This window comes from Sphaerodactylus townsendi, linkage group LG17 (genome assembly GCF_021028975.2).
Source record: "Sphaerodactylus townsendi isolate TG3544 linkage group LG17, MPM_Stown_v2.3, whole genome shotgun sequence".
NCBI lineage: Eukaryota > Metazoa > Chordata > Lepidosauria > Squamata > Sphaerodactylidae > Sphaerodactylus > Sphaerodactylus townsendi.
Window position 1 is genome coordinate 6,910,359 of NC_059441.1, and position 16,227 is coordinate 6,926,585.

At 58.8% G+C, this 16,227-nt stretch overlaps 2 protein-coding genes across 2 annotated transcripts; one reads left to right on the top strand and one right to left on the bottom strand.

Annotated features, from left to right (window-relative positions):
- Positions 1–398: 398 nt before the first annotated feature.
- On the top strand, positions 399–6,902 carry TEX9 (testis expressed 9). Its single transcript, XM_048481987.1, has 11 exons — positions 399–573; positions 679–742; positions 847–926; positions 1,646–1,691; positions 2,561–2,643; positions 3,034–3,206; positions 4,039–4,121; positions 4,586–4,759; positions 5,296–5,430; positions 5,926–6,060; positions 6,716–6,902. The coding sequence occupies exons 1-11, from the start codon at positions 431–433 to the stop codon at positions 6,791–6,793; spliced, it is 1,194 nt and encodes a 397-aa protein (XP_048337944.1). The 5' UTR covers positions 399–430; the 3' UTR covers positions 6,794–6,902.
- Positions 6,903–7,263: 361 nt separating this feature from the next.
- On the bottom strand, positions 7,264–13,563 carry MNS1 (meiosis specific nuclear structural 1). The gene is made up of 10 exons (XM_048481985.1): positions 13,486–13,563; positions 13,168–13,374; positions 12,928–13,055; positions 12,309–12,411; positions 11,457–11,686; positions 10,859–11,075; positions 10,665–10,772; positions 8,796–9,053; positions 8,275–8,400; positions 7,264–7,572 (listed from the first exon to the last, which is right to left on the bottom strand). Exons 1-10 carry the CDS (start codon positions 13,498–13,500, stop codon positions 7,450–7,452), a joined length of 1,515 nt encoding a protein of 504 aa, XP_048337942.1. The 5' UTR covers positions 13,501–13,563; the 3' UTR covers positions 7,264–7,449.
- Positions 13,564–16,227: the final 2,664 nt, after the last annotated feature.

Consider the following 16,227-nt stretch of genomic DNA (forward strand, 5'->3'; position numbering starts at 1 on the left):
GGGGGTGATGGGGATTGTAGTCCATAAGCATCATGCTGGCAGGGGATGATGGGAACTGTAGTCAATAAGCATCATGCTGGCAGGGGGTGATGGGGATTGTAGTCCATAAGCATCATGCTGGCAGGGGGTGATGGGAACTGTATTGACCCCTGTGGCTCAGGGGATTCAGATCTGTGAGGGCCGAATCCCCACTCGCGCAATCATGGGGTCGCTGGGTGGCCTCAGCCCGGCCACTCTCTGGGCCCGGCCCACCTCGCAGGGTGGTTGTGAGGCCGACAGGGAGGCCGCGTTGGGCCTCCTCTGGGCGGGAAGCAGCCCCCCCTCCCTCCCTCCCCGGCGCCCCGCCGGCCTTCCGGGGCCTCCCCCGCCTGGCCTCGCGACTAGGCCGCGCGGTTGCCTGGCAACGACGCCCAGCGCCCAGGCCCTCAAGATGGCGGCGGCGGCGGGTCCCTGCGCGGGCCGGGGGGGCGGAGGGGGCCGGCGGGGGGGCTCCGCTCTCCTGGCCCCCGCCCCGCCCGAGGGGGGCCCCGCCGGAGTCCCCGCCGCCCTCCTGGCCAAGGAGCGCGAGTACAAGTAAGGGGGGGGACCCGCCCAGCCCAGCCCGCCCCTCCCTCCCCCCCCGGCCACGACGGCCCCGCAGGGTAGGCTCACCCGGCCCTGCCTGTCCGCTCTTTGCAGGCGCCTCAACGCCGAGCTGGAGGCCAAGACCGCGGCGCTGGTGCGGCAGGCGGAGCAGGCAGTGGTGAGTAGTCCCGGGGGGGGGGGTGGGGGGGTCTCGGGGGCGGTGGGCTAGGGGGGGCGATGGGGATGGCCCTCCCCTGTAACCCTCCTCCCCCTTCCCTGCAGAGAGAGCAGCACGAGAGGCTGTCCCGGCCCCCCTCCGCCCACCCGGACCGCCGCCTGGACGAGGACCCCGCCTGCTCGAGGTCCGGGGCTCTGCGCCTGGGGGGGGGGGTGGGGGTCCCCTTCTCCTGCAGGGCAGACACGCCCCCTGCCTCCCCTGCCCCCGTAGCCACAAGGCGCCCTGGCAGGGCGGGGGCACCGATCCTGGCCTCCCCCCCTTTACTCATGCTGCAGCCTGTGTCTGCTGCCCAGGGCAGGGCACCTCGAAGCAAGGGGGGGCTTTTCTGCTTGACCCCCTCCCCCCACAGCAAAGAGCAGCAAAGCAGAGCTGCCCCCAAGCCAGGCGCCTGGTCTGCTGGAGGGGGCCGTCCCAGGAGGCTCTCTAGCCAGGGACCCTGGCCCCCGTGCACACCCTGACCAGCGGGCAGACTGGGCGCCCCCCCCCGGCACTGCTGGGCATGCAAGGAAAGCCCCCCCTGCCACTGAAACCCGTCCAGCGTGTGCGATCCTCTTCGTTCCCTTTGACAATTCTGGAAAAAAATATCTGCAAAGGACCGGAGGAAACCTGCCCTCCTCTGAAGGTCTATATCAGTGGTGGCGAACCTTTGGCACTCCAGATGTTATGGACTACAATTCCCATCAGCCCCTGCCAGCAGTCGTCAGGGGCTGATGGGAATTGTAGTCCATAACATCTGGAGTGCCACAGGTTCGCCACCATGGGTCTATATTTTGCCTACATTGCAGTATTGCTTTCCTTTCCTTTTAAGTGACACCTGTCCTGCAATTGTTTCTCTCTCGCCAGAGACCTGCGTTCCCCCGAACCACCGACTCTTCCTCACGCCCACAAGGTACTGATGATGCAGGATCTGTTTGGGTGCTCGCTGCTGCTTTAAGAGGCGGCCAAAGTCCAGCCAGGCCTTTCTCTGTGGTTGTTTTTTCTCCCTCAGTTGTGCACTGTTTGATGTCTCAGTATTCAAGGTGATTTAGTAGACCTGTGGGCATCTGCCAAAGGCAGCCCTCTGCCCACTCACCTGGCTGGAGGCAAAGCCTTGGGCAACCACAGAATGGTGCCCGGCAGGCAGGGTTTGGCAGCCGGGGCCAAAGGCAACAGAGCCCCAACTGGCAGATGCTGACTACAGTCTCTGGGCTGGCTGCTGGGGGGGGGGGGGTCCCTGCAGGTGTTGCATCTGTCAAAAGGAGTCAGTTTTTACTCGCAAGGTGTGCCCAGGCCAGATCCTTCAGAAACCTCCTAGATTCCTTGGCAGAGGGGAGGCTGCTGGCTCTGGCTCTTCACCTTCTTCGCTCCTGGGGCCTCAGGGCTAGGACTGGTGCTGTCCCTTTGGGCAGACGGGCAGACAGACAGACACCTGCCTTTCAGCAGTCTGCTAGAGCACAGGTGCGAGGGCTCCTGGCTGCCCTGGCCTCTGGCATGGGGAAAGCAAAGGAGGGCTTCTCGCTGGTTGGATGCAGGAAGTCCTGCACCTTATGGGGCACACTGGGTACCATCTGAAGCTGGGCTGTCCCATTTTTACCCCACCCAAGGTGACCCTTGGAGGCTGGCTAGGGGGGCAAGGGGGGCTTCCTCCACCAAGCACATCACTCTTCCCTACTTGTGAGAAAAGGAGCAGGAGTGGCCCTGCAGGAATCCGGAGAAAGGGAACGGGCAGGGCGATAGCGGTAGAAATGAAAGCGTGGGCATTTTGTGGACTTTCTTTAGCCAGCAAACAAGAAACCTGGCTCTGCTGCTGCAGCTCGGCCGAGGACCCAGTCTGGCAAGAAGCGGGGCGCAACTGTATCGAGGTAGGGTGGGTGTGTGGGCAGAGTTTAGACCCCAATTTGGGCACTTGGGACAACCCTCTCCGCGATCCTTTGTCCTCAGACACTTGACCAGAACAAGGTCAGGGTGGTTGCTGGGTATAACTTTGCATTTCATCCCTGCCTCAAGGAAGCAAATAAGTTTTAAAATACATTGCTGTGTAAAACAGGAGCCATGCAAGCCACAGCTGCAGCGCGGCAATTCAGCCAATGGGGCCAGAGGCTGTGAGAGGCTCCACAGTCCTGCCTACAAACCTTGGCTGTCTGCCTGTTCCCCCCCCACCCCCCGCTTTAGAAAGGGCTGGTGATCGAGGAGCCACTGGCTACCAAGCGCTCCCCCTTTTTGTGCCTGCTGCTCTTCCCGTGTCCTTCCAGCGCCAAGTCAGGGTCCCGCGCTGTCCCGAGTGCAGCTGCTGACGTAGCGGTGCCAGACTTCTCTCTGGCAAAGACCATTGGCAAGATCGAGGCGCAGCTGGAAGAAGGAGGGGGGTCCTGGCCAGAACTCGGAGAGGACCCCCTGCTCAGTCCAGGGAGTGAAATTGGAACAGGTAGGACCAGTGGTGGGATCCAAAAATTTTAGTAACAGGTTCCCATGGTGGTGGGATTCAAACTGTGGCATAGCGCCAATGGGGCTGGGCGGGGCACGACGGGGCGTGGCCGGGCATTCTGGGGGCAGGGCATTCCTGGGCGGGGCTGTGGCAAGGACGCAGCCGCTGCGCCGGTCCTTGGGTGGGAAACGAATGCACGCAGGCGCAGGGTGCCATGCACGCCGGTGCACCTCCTGCTGGACTGCTTCAAGTTCTGCGCGCTACTGCTGAGAGGAGGGGCGTAACTAAGGCAAAAATCACGTGGCAAAATCACCTATTAGTAACCCCCTCTCGGCACACACAAATAATGAGTAACCTACTCTCGGGAACCTGTGAGAACCTGCTGGATCCCACCTCTGAGTAGGACGGCTTTTACGGCATTTTCCCAAGTCATTCAAGTTTTCTTCCTTCCAGAACTCTAGAAAACTCGGGGAGCCACTCGAGGTTTTCTAGGACAAAAAGGGGTGGAGAGATTGAAGCCAGCAGTGGGGGGGGCGGGGAGGTGTCTTGCAGAGGGCTTCATTTGGCACTGGCGCCAAAGCGTCACCCGCCCAGGGACAACCAGTTGCCAGCCTCGACCAGCCAAAGATGGGGTTGGGTTGAGCTTGAAGGCCCGGAAGCCAGAGATGGGGTTGGGTTGATGCTTGAAGGCCCGGAAGACCCCTGGGCTCACTTCTCAAATTGCAAGGGGAGCGGGACATGCAAGTCCCATGTCTGGCCAGCAGTTTGCCTAGTTAGACGCTTGAGGCAGCCAGCACCTAGAGCGTTAAACGAAACCACTGGACGTTCACAGAGGCCCAGATCCGGTTTCTGAAGGCAAAACTGCGCGTGATGCAAGAGGAGCTGGATAGTCTCGCACGGGAGTGCAGCCAAAAGGTGAGGACGGAGATGTGGGCTGCCCCTCCTGCCCCTTTGTGTGACCTTTTAACCCCACCTGGCTTCCAGTTGCTGAGGGCAGCCAGGTGTATGCGGAAGGATGGCTCTGCCTGGCAGAGACACTCTGCAGGCAGCTGAGCAAGAGGGGAGTTCCAGGAGCGGGGTGGGTGGGGGGTGTCTTCACCCACTCCCCCAAGGCAGGACTTTCTGCCCTAGCTCTATGGAGGAGTCTCCAGCTGGGAGAGCCTTTTCCTGGTGCCAGTGGGCCCTGCTGGGCTGTAGCCTCCACTTGCAGAGCTCCTGCTGCCCTTTATGGAGCCCACAGCCCGTACCTGCTCCGTGTCTTCAAACGTGGCAGGTGGCTACCAAAAGACTGGAGTGTTTTTTGGCCGCTCCCCTCCCTCCCTCCCTCCCTCCGAGTGCCCCGTGCGCTCTCTCTCTCTGCGTTCCCTTTCGGCCTGCAGGACGATGAGTCCCGGGATTTAACCCTCCGGCTGAAGGAGGCTGAAGAAGCCCACAAGAAGCTGCAGCGAACGTCCGGCACCCAGCAGGCTCAGCTGGACAAGTACAAGCAGCTGGCGGAGGAAGCCAACCGGAGGGCGGAAGGCCTGCAGCAGCAGCTCTCTGGTCTGGAGAAGGTGAGGGCCCACGGAGCCGGCTGCCGGAAGGGAAGGAAAGGCTGCGCTGCCTCCGGAGTGGTGGGAAGGAGCGGGGCCCGCTGGTGGGCCAGTTGGGGGCCTTTGGAGGGAGAGAGTCCAGGCAGGAAAATGCCCCCCTGCTAGGGGCAAAGGGCATGCTAGAAACAGCCTCCTGGGTTGTTGGAAGGGGGCCCAAGGGGAACACGCGGCGGTCTCTGGCGGCCTCCTTGGCCTCTCCAGAACACGAGGGACTTCCTCATAGGCCAGCGTGAACTGGGAGCTCGGGGCAGCAGCATCCGCAGACGAGTCCTCGGGCAACCGGGGGAAGGTGCCCCAACAGAGCTCGCCCCACGGCTGGTGAGGCTGCAGGAAGGAGGGCGTGGGGAGGCGCCTCTCCCGGCAAGTCCTGGGAGCTCCATCAGCGCCGACCCGGAAGAGAGAGCCAGCAGGTTGTAGCGGGGGTTCTGGTGGGCTCAGCCTGGCTGCTTGCGTGTCCCCCTCTGACCTCTCTCCTGCCCCCGTGGGTCATTGTGCAGGAGTTGGAGACGCTCAAGCGGGCACAGAAGCAGGCCTCCGCCAGCCAGGGCACCATGGAAGTGCGCCTGAACCGGGCCCTGGAGGAAGCAGAGAGAGCCAAACTGGAGGTGACCAAGATGAAAGAAAGCAGCAAGGTATGTGGAGGGCCAGCTCCAGCCACGGAGAAGAGGCCTGGGGGTGTCACGCGTGGCAGGGGCCTTCTCCCTTTTCCCTTCCAGAACAGGGGAGCGCCTAAGTGTGACCAAAGGCTCTTCCAAGAACTTTAGGCGCTCTGGGTGGGACCTACCATTCCGGCCACGTGTGTCTCTGCCTGCACCTGTGGGTGCCAACCACTGAGTTCAGACTAGAATGGGAGACTTCTTTTAGAGAAATCTGGAGCTGGCAATAATGCCAGTCTGTTTCTCTCCAGAGGCCCTTCCGGTAGGCCTGGTCATCTGCAGAGCCCGGCTGCCTTTGGCTAGCCAGGGCATGCCATAAGCTGAGTTCCCTTTTGGGCACCACGCCTGCAGGAATGCCGCTTGCCGAGAGGCAGGGTGTGGTTGGGCGCAGCTCCTGGGCCCTCTGGTGGTGGTGGGGAACTCTGCAGCTCCAGCCTCCTCACCTACTTGTGTTTTTTCCCCCTCCGCCAGCATCTAGTCAACCAAGAACACCAAAAGCTGGAAGAACTGAGGGTGGAAAAGAAGAGGCTCGAGAAACAAAAGGGAGAACTGATGTCTGCTTTCACGAAACAGTTGAAATTAATCGACGTTTTGAAGAGGCAAAAGGCAAGTTACCCTCAGCGACTGGCCGGCTGTGCTGAACGACATTCAGGTTGGAGCGGGGGCGGGGGGGTGTTTTGAGGTTACCAGCCAATGCAGGCTCTGCCTTCCACGGTCCTCGACTGACTCTTTTCCGGTCATGGAGGAGAGGCCCGTTCAGTCCAGACTGGAGACTCCTCCCCACCCCCGACTCAGCGGAAAGGTAGCTTTGTGGGCTCCCCCCTTCTGGAACTTCCCTCCCCCCCACACACACACAATTTGAGGGGGATCTGCTTCCCCTTCTCTTGCCCCCTGTGCTATCTGTGTTGTGAGTTTCTGTTTGAAGTAACCCTGCAAAGGAGCACAGCACAGCAGAGAAACCCCTTCGGTTCTGTGTGGAAGGCCACGGCAGAGGATTCCCAGGGGGAAGGGTGCCCCTGCCTGGCAGATTCCATACGACACAAGCTGCAGGGGTGGGTGGGCTGAGCAGCCTAGAGCTGGGGTGCCAGGTGGGCCATTTCTTAATGGGGGCAGGGGTGTACAGCTCTGCCTGCCTGCCTGCCTGCAGCCGGCTTTCTTAGAGCAGGGGAAAAGCTGAGCTGAGCAGCTTCCTCTAACAGATGCACCGTCAGAATTCCCTCAAGAAAGGAAAGACTTGGTCAGATTGTTTTCTTTCTCCTAGATGCACATCGAAGCTGCGAAGATGCTGTCGTTCACTGAAGAGGAGTTCATGAAAGCTCTTGAATGGGGGAATTCCTAACCCACCCCAAGCATGGACTGGAGGACACGTGTGTGTGTGTAGTGTGTGTGGCGTTTCTGAGCAAACACCCCTTTGGGGGAATCAATTAAATGTCTGGTTTTCTAGAAAACGGGTGTACTGGCCGTGTTTTTCCCTGCTTGGTTTCTCCTCCCTTTGCATCAGCAGCTAGCCACTTTAAAAAAAATGGCTTAGGAGCTTTCCTGCCTTCTAAAATTGACAAGAGCTAAACTTTAGCCTCCAGAACGATTGAGGGCCTGTGCCAAGGACTCCGGTTGTGCCTCTGCAATCTGAGAGGGTCACCCGGCCCTCCTGAAGGGCCCGTCCTCTGCTTAGCTCTGCAGTGCCTCCCAGCGGACAACAAGGGAAGGGACCCTTGCTTGAGAGGAGGCCCATTCAGCCTCTGCCGCTGCTGGGTATCCGAGTCAAGTTTTCAATCGCTTGATGGGACTAAACACTTCACCTGCACAGACTTGGCGGAAACATTCTTTTTAATGCGAACTCCCATCCAGCTCCTCTTTCCAGGTCCCCCTCTTTCTTGAGTTGAGACAAAGATTGCTTTCCAAACAAGACCATATAGTATAAGCGGGAATGAACCACCCCCCAGGAAGACACAAGAGGGTCACAGTTAGTGCCGGCCTAAACCACGGGAGCCACAGTTACTGGGAAGAAGTAGATTCACCTCCGGTTTCTTCTGCAAGCCCCACGTTTTTTCTCTTCTGGTAAACTTGCCGAAACTCTTCTCCAAGCATGTCGATGTCTTGCTCATCTTTAAGAACTCCCTGGACAGACGCAGGAAGGGCAGAGGTGCGGGACAGAGAATGAGTGACCCAGAATGGAGACCGCTCTGGCCAGAGGGAAGCCCATGGGGCAGCTCCCTCTTCCCCACTCTGAGGCTGGATCTGGCTTGCGACAAAGCCCCAGGAATCCCCAAGGATATCTCAGTCCTGCTTCCCCAGGGCTCGGCCGTCTCCCCTCTGCTTTGCCCCCTGGCAGGCCCCATTCCCAGCTGCATTCTTTTGCCTTCTGAACTAGTGGCAGCCTTTAAAGGCCAGAGACTTCCCCTTTCCCCTGGCCTTCCTGAGCCTGCTGCCCCACGCCTGGCAGAAGTGCAGACTCCAGCTCTCTCCTTACAAGTGCTGCGGGGGAACTGGGCGAAAGCAGGGACCCCGTGCCCTTGTGGAGTCAGGAAAGCAAATGGCACTGCTGCACCCTGGTCTGCGACCCACCTCCCTTTCTTGTCCGGCGGCCCCAACAGCAGGAAGCGGCCTCACACGGAGAACCGTGAGGCTGGTTTGGTAGCTGTGCACTCTGCCCTCCAACTGTGGGAACGGGGCAGATCCGTGTCACACACGGCTGGACCGGCGCCTTCCACACAGTCCAGCCATCAGAAGACAGGGAGGCCGACGGGGGGCCCTTCCAAAGCAATGGCGGGATCCTGACGTACAGGCCCATTGGTCCTGCTGCCCCTGCACCCCACTTACTCGGGGAAGGTACCCCAGCAGCTTGACAGCATGTTGCTGGAGCAGCTTGCGGCGTTCTTCTTCAACGATGGCCTTCACGGCGTCAGCCCTCTTCTCTTCCAGCTGCCTCTCCTCCAGCTCACGCTCCTGCCCCAAAGAAGAGACTTGGTTTTTCTCGTCATCAAAGACAGGGTTCCAAAACGGAAGTGCAGAATACCAGCTGCCCTCATTCGCACACACCACACCCACACACACCCAGCATGCACTCGGGTCAGTCAGCACTGCTAGGAAACCTATTCCTACCACTTGCTACAAGGCACTGAGTCTCCTCGCCGTGCAGGGCCCCTTAACACATCCCACAATGTGCATCCCATTTCTCCCGAGATTGATCTCAAGTCGATTTCACTGACACCGGACAAGTTCCTTGCAAACTCTGGGTGATCTGCGTGGGCAGCCGCAAAGGAGGAGCTCTCACCTGGGGTCCCGATTGGGGTCCTGGGGGCAGCTCACCTGGGTCGGGCTCCAAGCCAGACGGGGCTCACCTTGTCTGCCAGGAACTGTTTGCGTCGGTCTTCGATCAGTTGCTGCACGGCCCTCCGGTGCTCCAGCTGCTTCATCCTCCGCTTCTGGGCGTTCATCTGTTCGATGCGGTCGTCCTCCGCAAACTTGGCCAGCATGGCCTGGCAGAAGGCGGCCTCCTCCTCTCGCAGGGCCTGCTGCAGCACCTCCCGCACAGCCAGCTGCTCTTCGTAGGAGTGCCGCAGCTCCAAGCGCTGCCGGATTTTCTTTTCCATCTCTTCCTGCGGGAGACAAGAGCTGCGTACTGTGTGGGCCGAGAACTAGCAGGCCACCTCCCACGCGTCTATGGGCGCTCAGGCACTCTGTGGAACTGGTCCTACACAGGTGTCCAGGGTGCAAAAGATGCCAGGGCAAGCCTGCCTTCTGCCACCAGCCCTCACACCTGGGAGGCAGAAACGCCCTTTCACAGGAACGCCGCCACCACCCCTGCCTCTTCAACTCTTTCCGATCTGAGAAGACAGGAGTGCAGAAAGACCACTTGCAGAGACTTAAGGCTGCCCTGCACAGGCAGAGGAGGAGGACCCAGAGAAAGGCCTTCTTGTCTCCTCCAAACAGTGATGGGACAGGCCTCCTCCTCCTCAGCAACAGATCACTGCTTGCACAGTAGGAGCTGATGACACAGCAGCACAGGAGAGCTGCCACACTCACAGCTGGTGAGCAGGCGAAGGGGGCCAGCCACCCTGAGGAGCCAGAAGGGACCTGACGCGTCTTGGAACTGGGCTGCCGCACTGCCCCGAGCAGGATGGGAGCAAGCGCTTGCCTCAGTTGCCCAAGGCAAGTCGATGCACCTCTGGGCAGCTTGAGGGCAACCAACATGATAAAAGATCTGGACTCCATGCCCTATGAGGAGAGGCTTAGGGAGCTGGGGATGTTCAGTTTGGTGAAGAGAAGGTGAAGAGCGTTTGGGACTCTTTAGTTTGGAGAGGAGGCGGCTGAGGGGGGATAGGATTGAAGTCTATAAAATTATGCATGGGGTAGAAAATGTTGACAGGGAGAAATTGTTCTCTCTTTCTCACAATACTAGAACCAGGGGGCATCCATTGAAAATGCTGGGGGGAAGAATTAGGACTAATAAAAGGAAACACTTCTTCACGCACTGTGTGATTGGTGTTCAGAAGATGCTGCCACAGGAGGTGGTGATGGCCACTCACCTGGATAGCTTTAAAAGGGGTTTGGACAGATTTATGGAGGAGAAGTCGATCTATGGCTACCAATCTTGATCCTCCTTGATCTGAGGTTGCAAAGGCCTTAGCAGACCAGGTGCTCAGGAGCAGCAGCAGCAGAAGGCCATTGCTTTCACCTCCTGCAGGTGAGCTCCCAAAGGCACCTGGTGGGCCACTGCGAGTAGCAGAGTGCTGGACTAGATGGACTCTGGTCTGATCCAGCAGGCTAGTTCTTATGTTCTTAAGAGGTGACACAATAGCCACTTTTAGATATTTGAAAGGATGCCATGTTGGTGAGGGAGCAAGCTAGTTTTCTGCTGCTCCAGAGACTAGGACCAGGAGTCATGGGTTCAAGGTGCAGAAAAGAGATTCCACCTAAACATCAGGAAAAACTTCCTGACAATAAGGGGCTGTTCAACAGTGGAATGCACAACCTCGGAGTGAGGTGGAGTCTCCTTTGGAGATTTTTAAAGAGAGGCTGGATGGCCACCTGTCAGGAGTGCTTTGATGGGGTTGGACTTGATGCCCCTTGGGGTCTCTTCCAACTCTATGACTCTAAGTAGGCCCCTCTCACCAGTTAGGAAAGTTAGCTGATAGTCGCGGGAAAGGGGGGGCCCGCAGCCCCTCCACCTGTTGCTGTCAAGCCACACTGTTCAAACAGAGCCTCACCCTCTCCTTCTTCCTGTCGGCCGCCGCTTGCTCCTCCAGAGAGAGCTCCTCACGGAGCAGCTCCAGCTCTTCTCGCTCCTGCCGCTCTCTTTCCATGTGCTCCACCATCTGCAAGGGAAAGGGAGGAGGGCAGGCGTGAAGGGCTGCCCCTTCAAGGACGAGGGCTCATGGCCACACCAGGGGTGCCCTCTCACCATCTGCTGGAGCTTGCGCTTCTGCTCCTCGTTCTCGTGGACTTGAGCCATCCGCTTGTCTTCTCTCTGCTGCCACATGTTGGCAAAGGCCAGGATCTTCCTGTTCTCCTCCTCCACCTCCTCGCGCTGCCTCTGCCGCCGCAGCTCCTGGTCTCGTTTAAACTCTTCGATGAAGCGCTGGGTCAGCCTCTTCTTCTCCATCCTTTCCTGCCGTGCTCTAGAAGAGGGTTGAAAAGCTCACGCCCCAGGCAAGCTCAAGCGTTATTGATCTGCCCAAAGGAGCTGCCCGGCTGCCCTCCACTCCCGGTGCTCCGCTCTTGCTGCAGCATTTCCGTTTCAGTGGCTGCTCTGTTGAATGCCCTCCTCTGCAGGGTGGGAGAGTCCCTGCTGCTGTCAGGCAGAAGCCCCCGGGGCCCCCAAAGCCCCCACCCGGGCCCCTCACCTGGGCACAACAGCGCAGGGGCTCAGGCCAGTGTCTGAGGCAGGCCTGGGAGAATCTCTCCTCCTGCCCCAGAAGACTCAGCCCAAGTCAACCCTCCGAGGCCACTGTGGCGTCTCACGGCAGGCTCCTTGCCAGGACCCTCCCCAGGCAGCCAACCTTTCGTCTTCCTCATAGATCTTCCTGACGATGGCGTCGATGAGGAGCTTGTCTCGGAGGAACTCCTCGTAGGCGGCCTGCTTCTGCCTCTCGCCCTCCTCCAGCTGCTTCTCCAGCTCTTGCTGATAAAGGACTTTCTCCTGATTCCGCCTCGTCTCCACCGCGCTCTCGGCCAGCCTGGCCTTCTCCTGCTCTTCCTTCATGGCTCTGGCCAGCTCCCCATCGCTCTTCTGCCCTTGCAAGGAAAAAAGGAAAGGGGAAAACTTCATCCATTCCTCTGATCTCACAATGCTGGAACACGCACACCGGCCGCTCGGGAAGGGAAATATCAAAGCACGGGCAACAGCAGCAACACCCACACTTTGAAGAACACTCTCAGCTTCAACAGAAAGGCACAAGAGTGACACCTTCAACTAGGGCCAGACATGAATGCCCCCTCAGTAAGCGATGCCAGTACAATGTCCTACATCTAGTATGAAGGCAGGCAGGCAAGCATTCGGACTTCGACAAACCAACCGGAATGGGACCTTTTAGCTAATTACAACACACAACTGCATGAACTGCAGCAGCCCAGTTGTGCAAGGGGGGCGTGGCTCAGCGGCACAGCAGCTGCCTGGCAAGCAGAAGGCCACAGGTTCAGTTCCTGCCAGCAGCAGGAAAGGCCCCGGAGAGGCCCTGATGGTCTCAGCTGAAGGAAGCCCTCAGGCCGATTCAGCATCAGGCCGATTCACAGGTCTGCATTTTTAAAAAAAAGTCTGCAAAAATGTTCTGTAACCAAAGGAAATAAGATCACTTCCCCAGCCCCAGGAATAACATTTGAGAGGTCAAGAGCCACCACCGCCTGTCACCTACCATCTGTTCAAATTTCAGAGCTTCCCTTTCAGCAATCTGGGCGGCCCTTTCTTGGTTGAGGTATGCAAATTTCAGCTTCCTCTCCAGCTCCCGTAGTTCAAGGCTAAAAAAAAAAGAAACGAGTAACACGCTATCCACACCAGAATTGCTGGATAGTAACACGCTATCCACACCAGAATTGCTACCCCCTCCAATTGCTTGGAGGGGGTAGCAATTTCATAAACGGCAGGAAAGGGATGGCTGAGGTGGAGGGGGGGGGGGCTACAGAAGCTGGACCAGAAGCCCTCCCCCCTCCAGATACGACCTCCTTGCTCTCCAGCCTTAAGCACCAGGAGGACGTGGCATCTTCCACGGCACAGGTACCACAAGGGACGCATCATCCTAGAAAGGTCGGGGGGGGGGGGGCTCCTCCATGATGCTCCCTTGGTCCAGAAGGTAAGTACATCCAAAGCGGCCTCTTCCTTCCTTCCTTCCTTCCTTCCTTCCTTCCTTCCTTCCTTCCTTCCTTCCTTCCTTCCGCCTTGCCAAGCAGCAGGGGCAGCCCCGGGGGGGGGGTGGAGTTCCTGGCAGGGCCGGCCGAGAGGCTCTCCCTCCCTCCCTCCCTCCCTCCCTCCCTCACCTGTTCTCCCTGATCTGCTGGCGCATCTTCTCGTCCTTGAGCTGCTCCCGCTGCAGGTGGGCCAGCTCCGCCGCCAGCTTCTCCTCCTGCTGCAGCTCCTGCTCCCGCAGCCTCTTGTTCTCTTGCGCCTGCGGCCGGAGGAGCACAGCACACAGCATGGGAGGGGGTGGGTGGGTGGGGAGGCGCCACAGTGGCCCGGGGCCCGCCCGCTGCCCTCGAGGGGGCCCCTCGGTCACTCACGTGGCGGAGGGCGTGGTCCAGGCGGCGCTCGTGCTCCTCCTCGCGCAGCAGGCGGGACAGGCGCCGGCGCTCCACGCGCTCCTCGGCCTCGCACATCACCTCCAGCTGGTGCACGCGCCGCACCTTCAGCTCGTGCGCCTCCTCCCGCAGCTGCCGCAGGTAGGCCTCGTGCTGCCGCCGCTCCAGCTGCTGCGCCGGCGTCGCCCCCTGCGGACCACGGGGGGAGCGCCAGTCACCGGGGGGGAGGAGGGGGAGGAGGCCGCGGACGGCCTACCTCGCAGGGCTGGGGGGAGGGGGCGGGGAGGGGCCGCCGCTCACCATCTTCGCCTGCATCGCCGCGGCGCCTCCGCTTCTCCCGCTCAAGCGCGCCGTTGCCCTGGCAACCAGGCACCAAGAGCCACTTCCGGCGGAAGAGCCGCCTGCCTGCCTTCCGCCTCCCCAGGACGAGGCGGCGCTCCGATTGGCCCAGCCGCGCGGCCCCGCTGAGCTCTGCGCACGCAGCTGTAGGCGGGGCCGGGAGAGAGGCGGAAGTTCAGTCTCCCCGGCAACGGTAGGACGGGCGGAGCACCATTCGGGAGGGAGGGGGGCGGGCGGAAAACGCCAGCCCTGCAAGGGAGGCCTCTGCTTCCTGCAGTGGGACACACGTGCCCCGTGCGCCCCCCCCGCTTGCTTGCTCCCCCCCCACTCACACACCTGGGGCCGCCCTCCACCCTCTCCTTCGGGAGGCCCCGCCCAGGTTCGTTAGGTGGTTGCCCCTTTAGGGTGGGGGGGGGGTCTCCTAACACCCCCTCCCCGCCGCTCCTTTCGCCTCCTGGATCGACTTGCAAGCAAGGAAGCCGGTTGGGGGCTCTTAACCTCCCCTGGTCTGCACGGCAGGGCTTCCACCAGCAGCCCGGGTGGGAAGAAACGCATCTCTCTCGGTTGCCAGCATGGCTAAGCACAGCCACCCTCAAAAGGCTCCCCCCCCCCCGCCAGCTTTAAGGAAGATTTAATTAGGCTTTCGCTCATGGGCACCCTGATGCTTGCAGGTGCAGACAAGGAAAACACATCACCCTGGCCAGATGTTCCGAAGCCTCCGCCGCATACATGCAGTTCGGCTTAAGGAGAAAGATTGCACCCAATAAAAGCCGCCACACGCCAGGCGGCGGCTGCTGCTGAGTCGTTAATAAACCTATCATGTGTCACTCACAGAGGCTCTTGCGTCTAATTTCCAGGAGAGGAGGAACATGGCTGCGCAGCCCCTGCAGCTGGACTCGTTTGTTATCAGCTTTACAAAACAGTTCATCTGAACGGAAGGTGGCCCAGTTCCTTCCACCACCACCCACTTCAATTCTGCCAAACTCCCTTCCCCCAGAGATGCTGTGCCCTTTGAGGCGCTGGGATGGCCACCACCAGGCACAGAGCTGCCTCTACTCATGACCAAATCAGCTGGGCCCCGGGGGGGGGGGGGCGCTGCCTGGTGTCCAGAGACAGATGCCGCCTTGAAACGAAGTTTCAACACAAAGCTCAAAGGTTCAGAATTTTAGACCACTTTGGCCAGAAGCGATTAGTTCCTGAATCCACTTGCTTACACCCAAGTTCCTCAATCCACTCACTTACACCCAAGTCCTGGCATCCCTGCCCACATAGGGGAAAGGCTGGGGTGGCAAAGGAAAGGAAACCCCATTCACCTATTAACAGGTGGCACAAAACCATCCTCATCCAATGGGAAGAAGTCATGAGCAACAGCCGGTGTTGGATTCAGGGTTACAGGTGAAGCAGGTGCGTTCCTCCCCTCTCCTCCAACCTGGCAGACCTTTCCTTGCCCTTCCAACCTCCTCGTATTTTGCAGCCCCACAAGTCAGGATGGCTCAGCTCCGGGGGGGGGGGGGGCACAGGCATCCCTGGTGACTGGTGACGAAACTCGTGGATCTTGGACTCTCACATTCAATCTGTTTGTGGATTAGGGACTTCTTGTCTGGACGTTCCCAGAGGGTTAGACTGGGAAATCGGGTTTCCTCAGTTCTTACTCTAAATATGGGAACGCCACAGGGCTGTGTGTTGAGTCCTTTACTGTTCACCCTTTATACATATGACTGTACTCCTGTCTATCATAGTAACACCATTATCAAATTTGCTGATGACACAACGGTGGTGGGGCTCATCTCTGGAGGGGATGAGTCTGCCTATCGGAATGAAGTGGACCGACTGCTCTCATGGTGCAGGGAAAATAACCTGGTTCTTAACACTAACAAGACAAAGGAGCTCATAGTGGACTATAGAAGGAATAGCTCAGAAATTCAGCCCTTGACTATAAATGGAGATCAAGGAGCTGGTGGCTAGTTTTAAATTTCGCGTTATGATTAAAGAGACTTGACCTGGGCGCATAGACTGTCAGGCTGTGGTTAAGAAAGCCCAGCAAAGACTGTACTTTCTGAGACTTTAAGGAAGCAACAACTGGATGGAAAACTTCTGGTGTCCTTTTACCGCTGTGCTATAGACAGTGTCCTAACCTACTGCATCTGTGTATGACTCCAGTTGCACAGTGGGCTTAATAGGAAGGCGCCAAAGGGTGATCACTACTGCACAAACGATTATCGGCTGCCATCTTCCCTCCTTGGAAGAAATCTATAATTCCGGAAGCCTAAATAAAGCCCAAAATATTCTGAGGGACCCGTCTCATCCAGCACACTCTCTTTTCAAACTGTTACCATCTGGCAGACGATACAGGGCTCTCAGAACTAGGACAAAGAGGCTTAGAGACAGCTTCTACTCTAGAGCTGTGGCTATGCTAAACTCCGCTGCTTCATATTGATGTATTTGGGGCTGTGTAGGGATGGGTGGAGGAAGGGGAAGTGAGGATGATGTATGAGTCTGAAATTGTGTGCATCGAGGAATGCTGCTGTAAATTTCGTTGTGCGTGCACAATGACAATAAAATGCTTATGCTTATGCTTATGCTCATGCCTTCTTGTGCCAGAAAACTCCCTGGTGGGGGCGGTACAACTTTTGCCAGGACGAGTTCCAGATTCCGGCGAAGCTCCAGCAGACCCTCCCTGTCCACTGTTGAGATACGAGCCCA

Coding starts and splice junctions, on each gene's coding strand:
- TEX9 (XM_048481987.1), top strand. CDS start 431: ATGGCGGCGGCGGCGGGTCCCTGCGCGGGCCGGGGGGGCGGAGGGGGC. Junction 927..1,645: donor GAGGACCCCGCCTGCTCGAG/GTCCGGGGCTCT, acceptor CTCTCTCGCCAG/AGACCTGCGTTCCCCCGAAC. Junction 4,760..5,295: donor AGCTCTCTGGTCTGGAGAAG/GTGAGGGCCCAC, acceptor GTCATTGTGCAG/GAGTTGGAGACGCTCAAGCG.
- MNS1 (XM_048481985.1), bottom strand. Junction 9,054..10,664: donor CCGACAGGAAGAAGGAGAGG/GTGAGGCTCTGT, acceptor TGTCTCCCGCAG/GAAGAGATGGAAAAGAAAAT. Junction 8,401..8,795: donor AACAGTTCCTGGCAGACAAG/GTGAGCCCCGTC, acceptor TCTTTGGGGCAG/GAGCGTGAGCTGGAGGAGAG.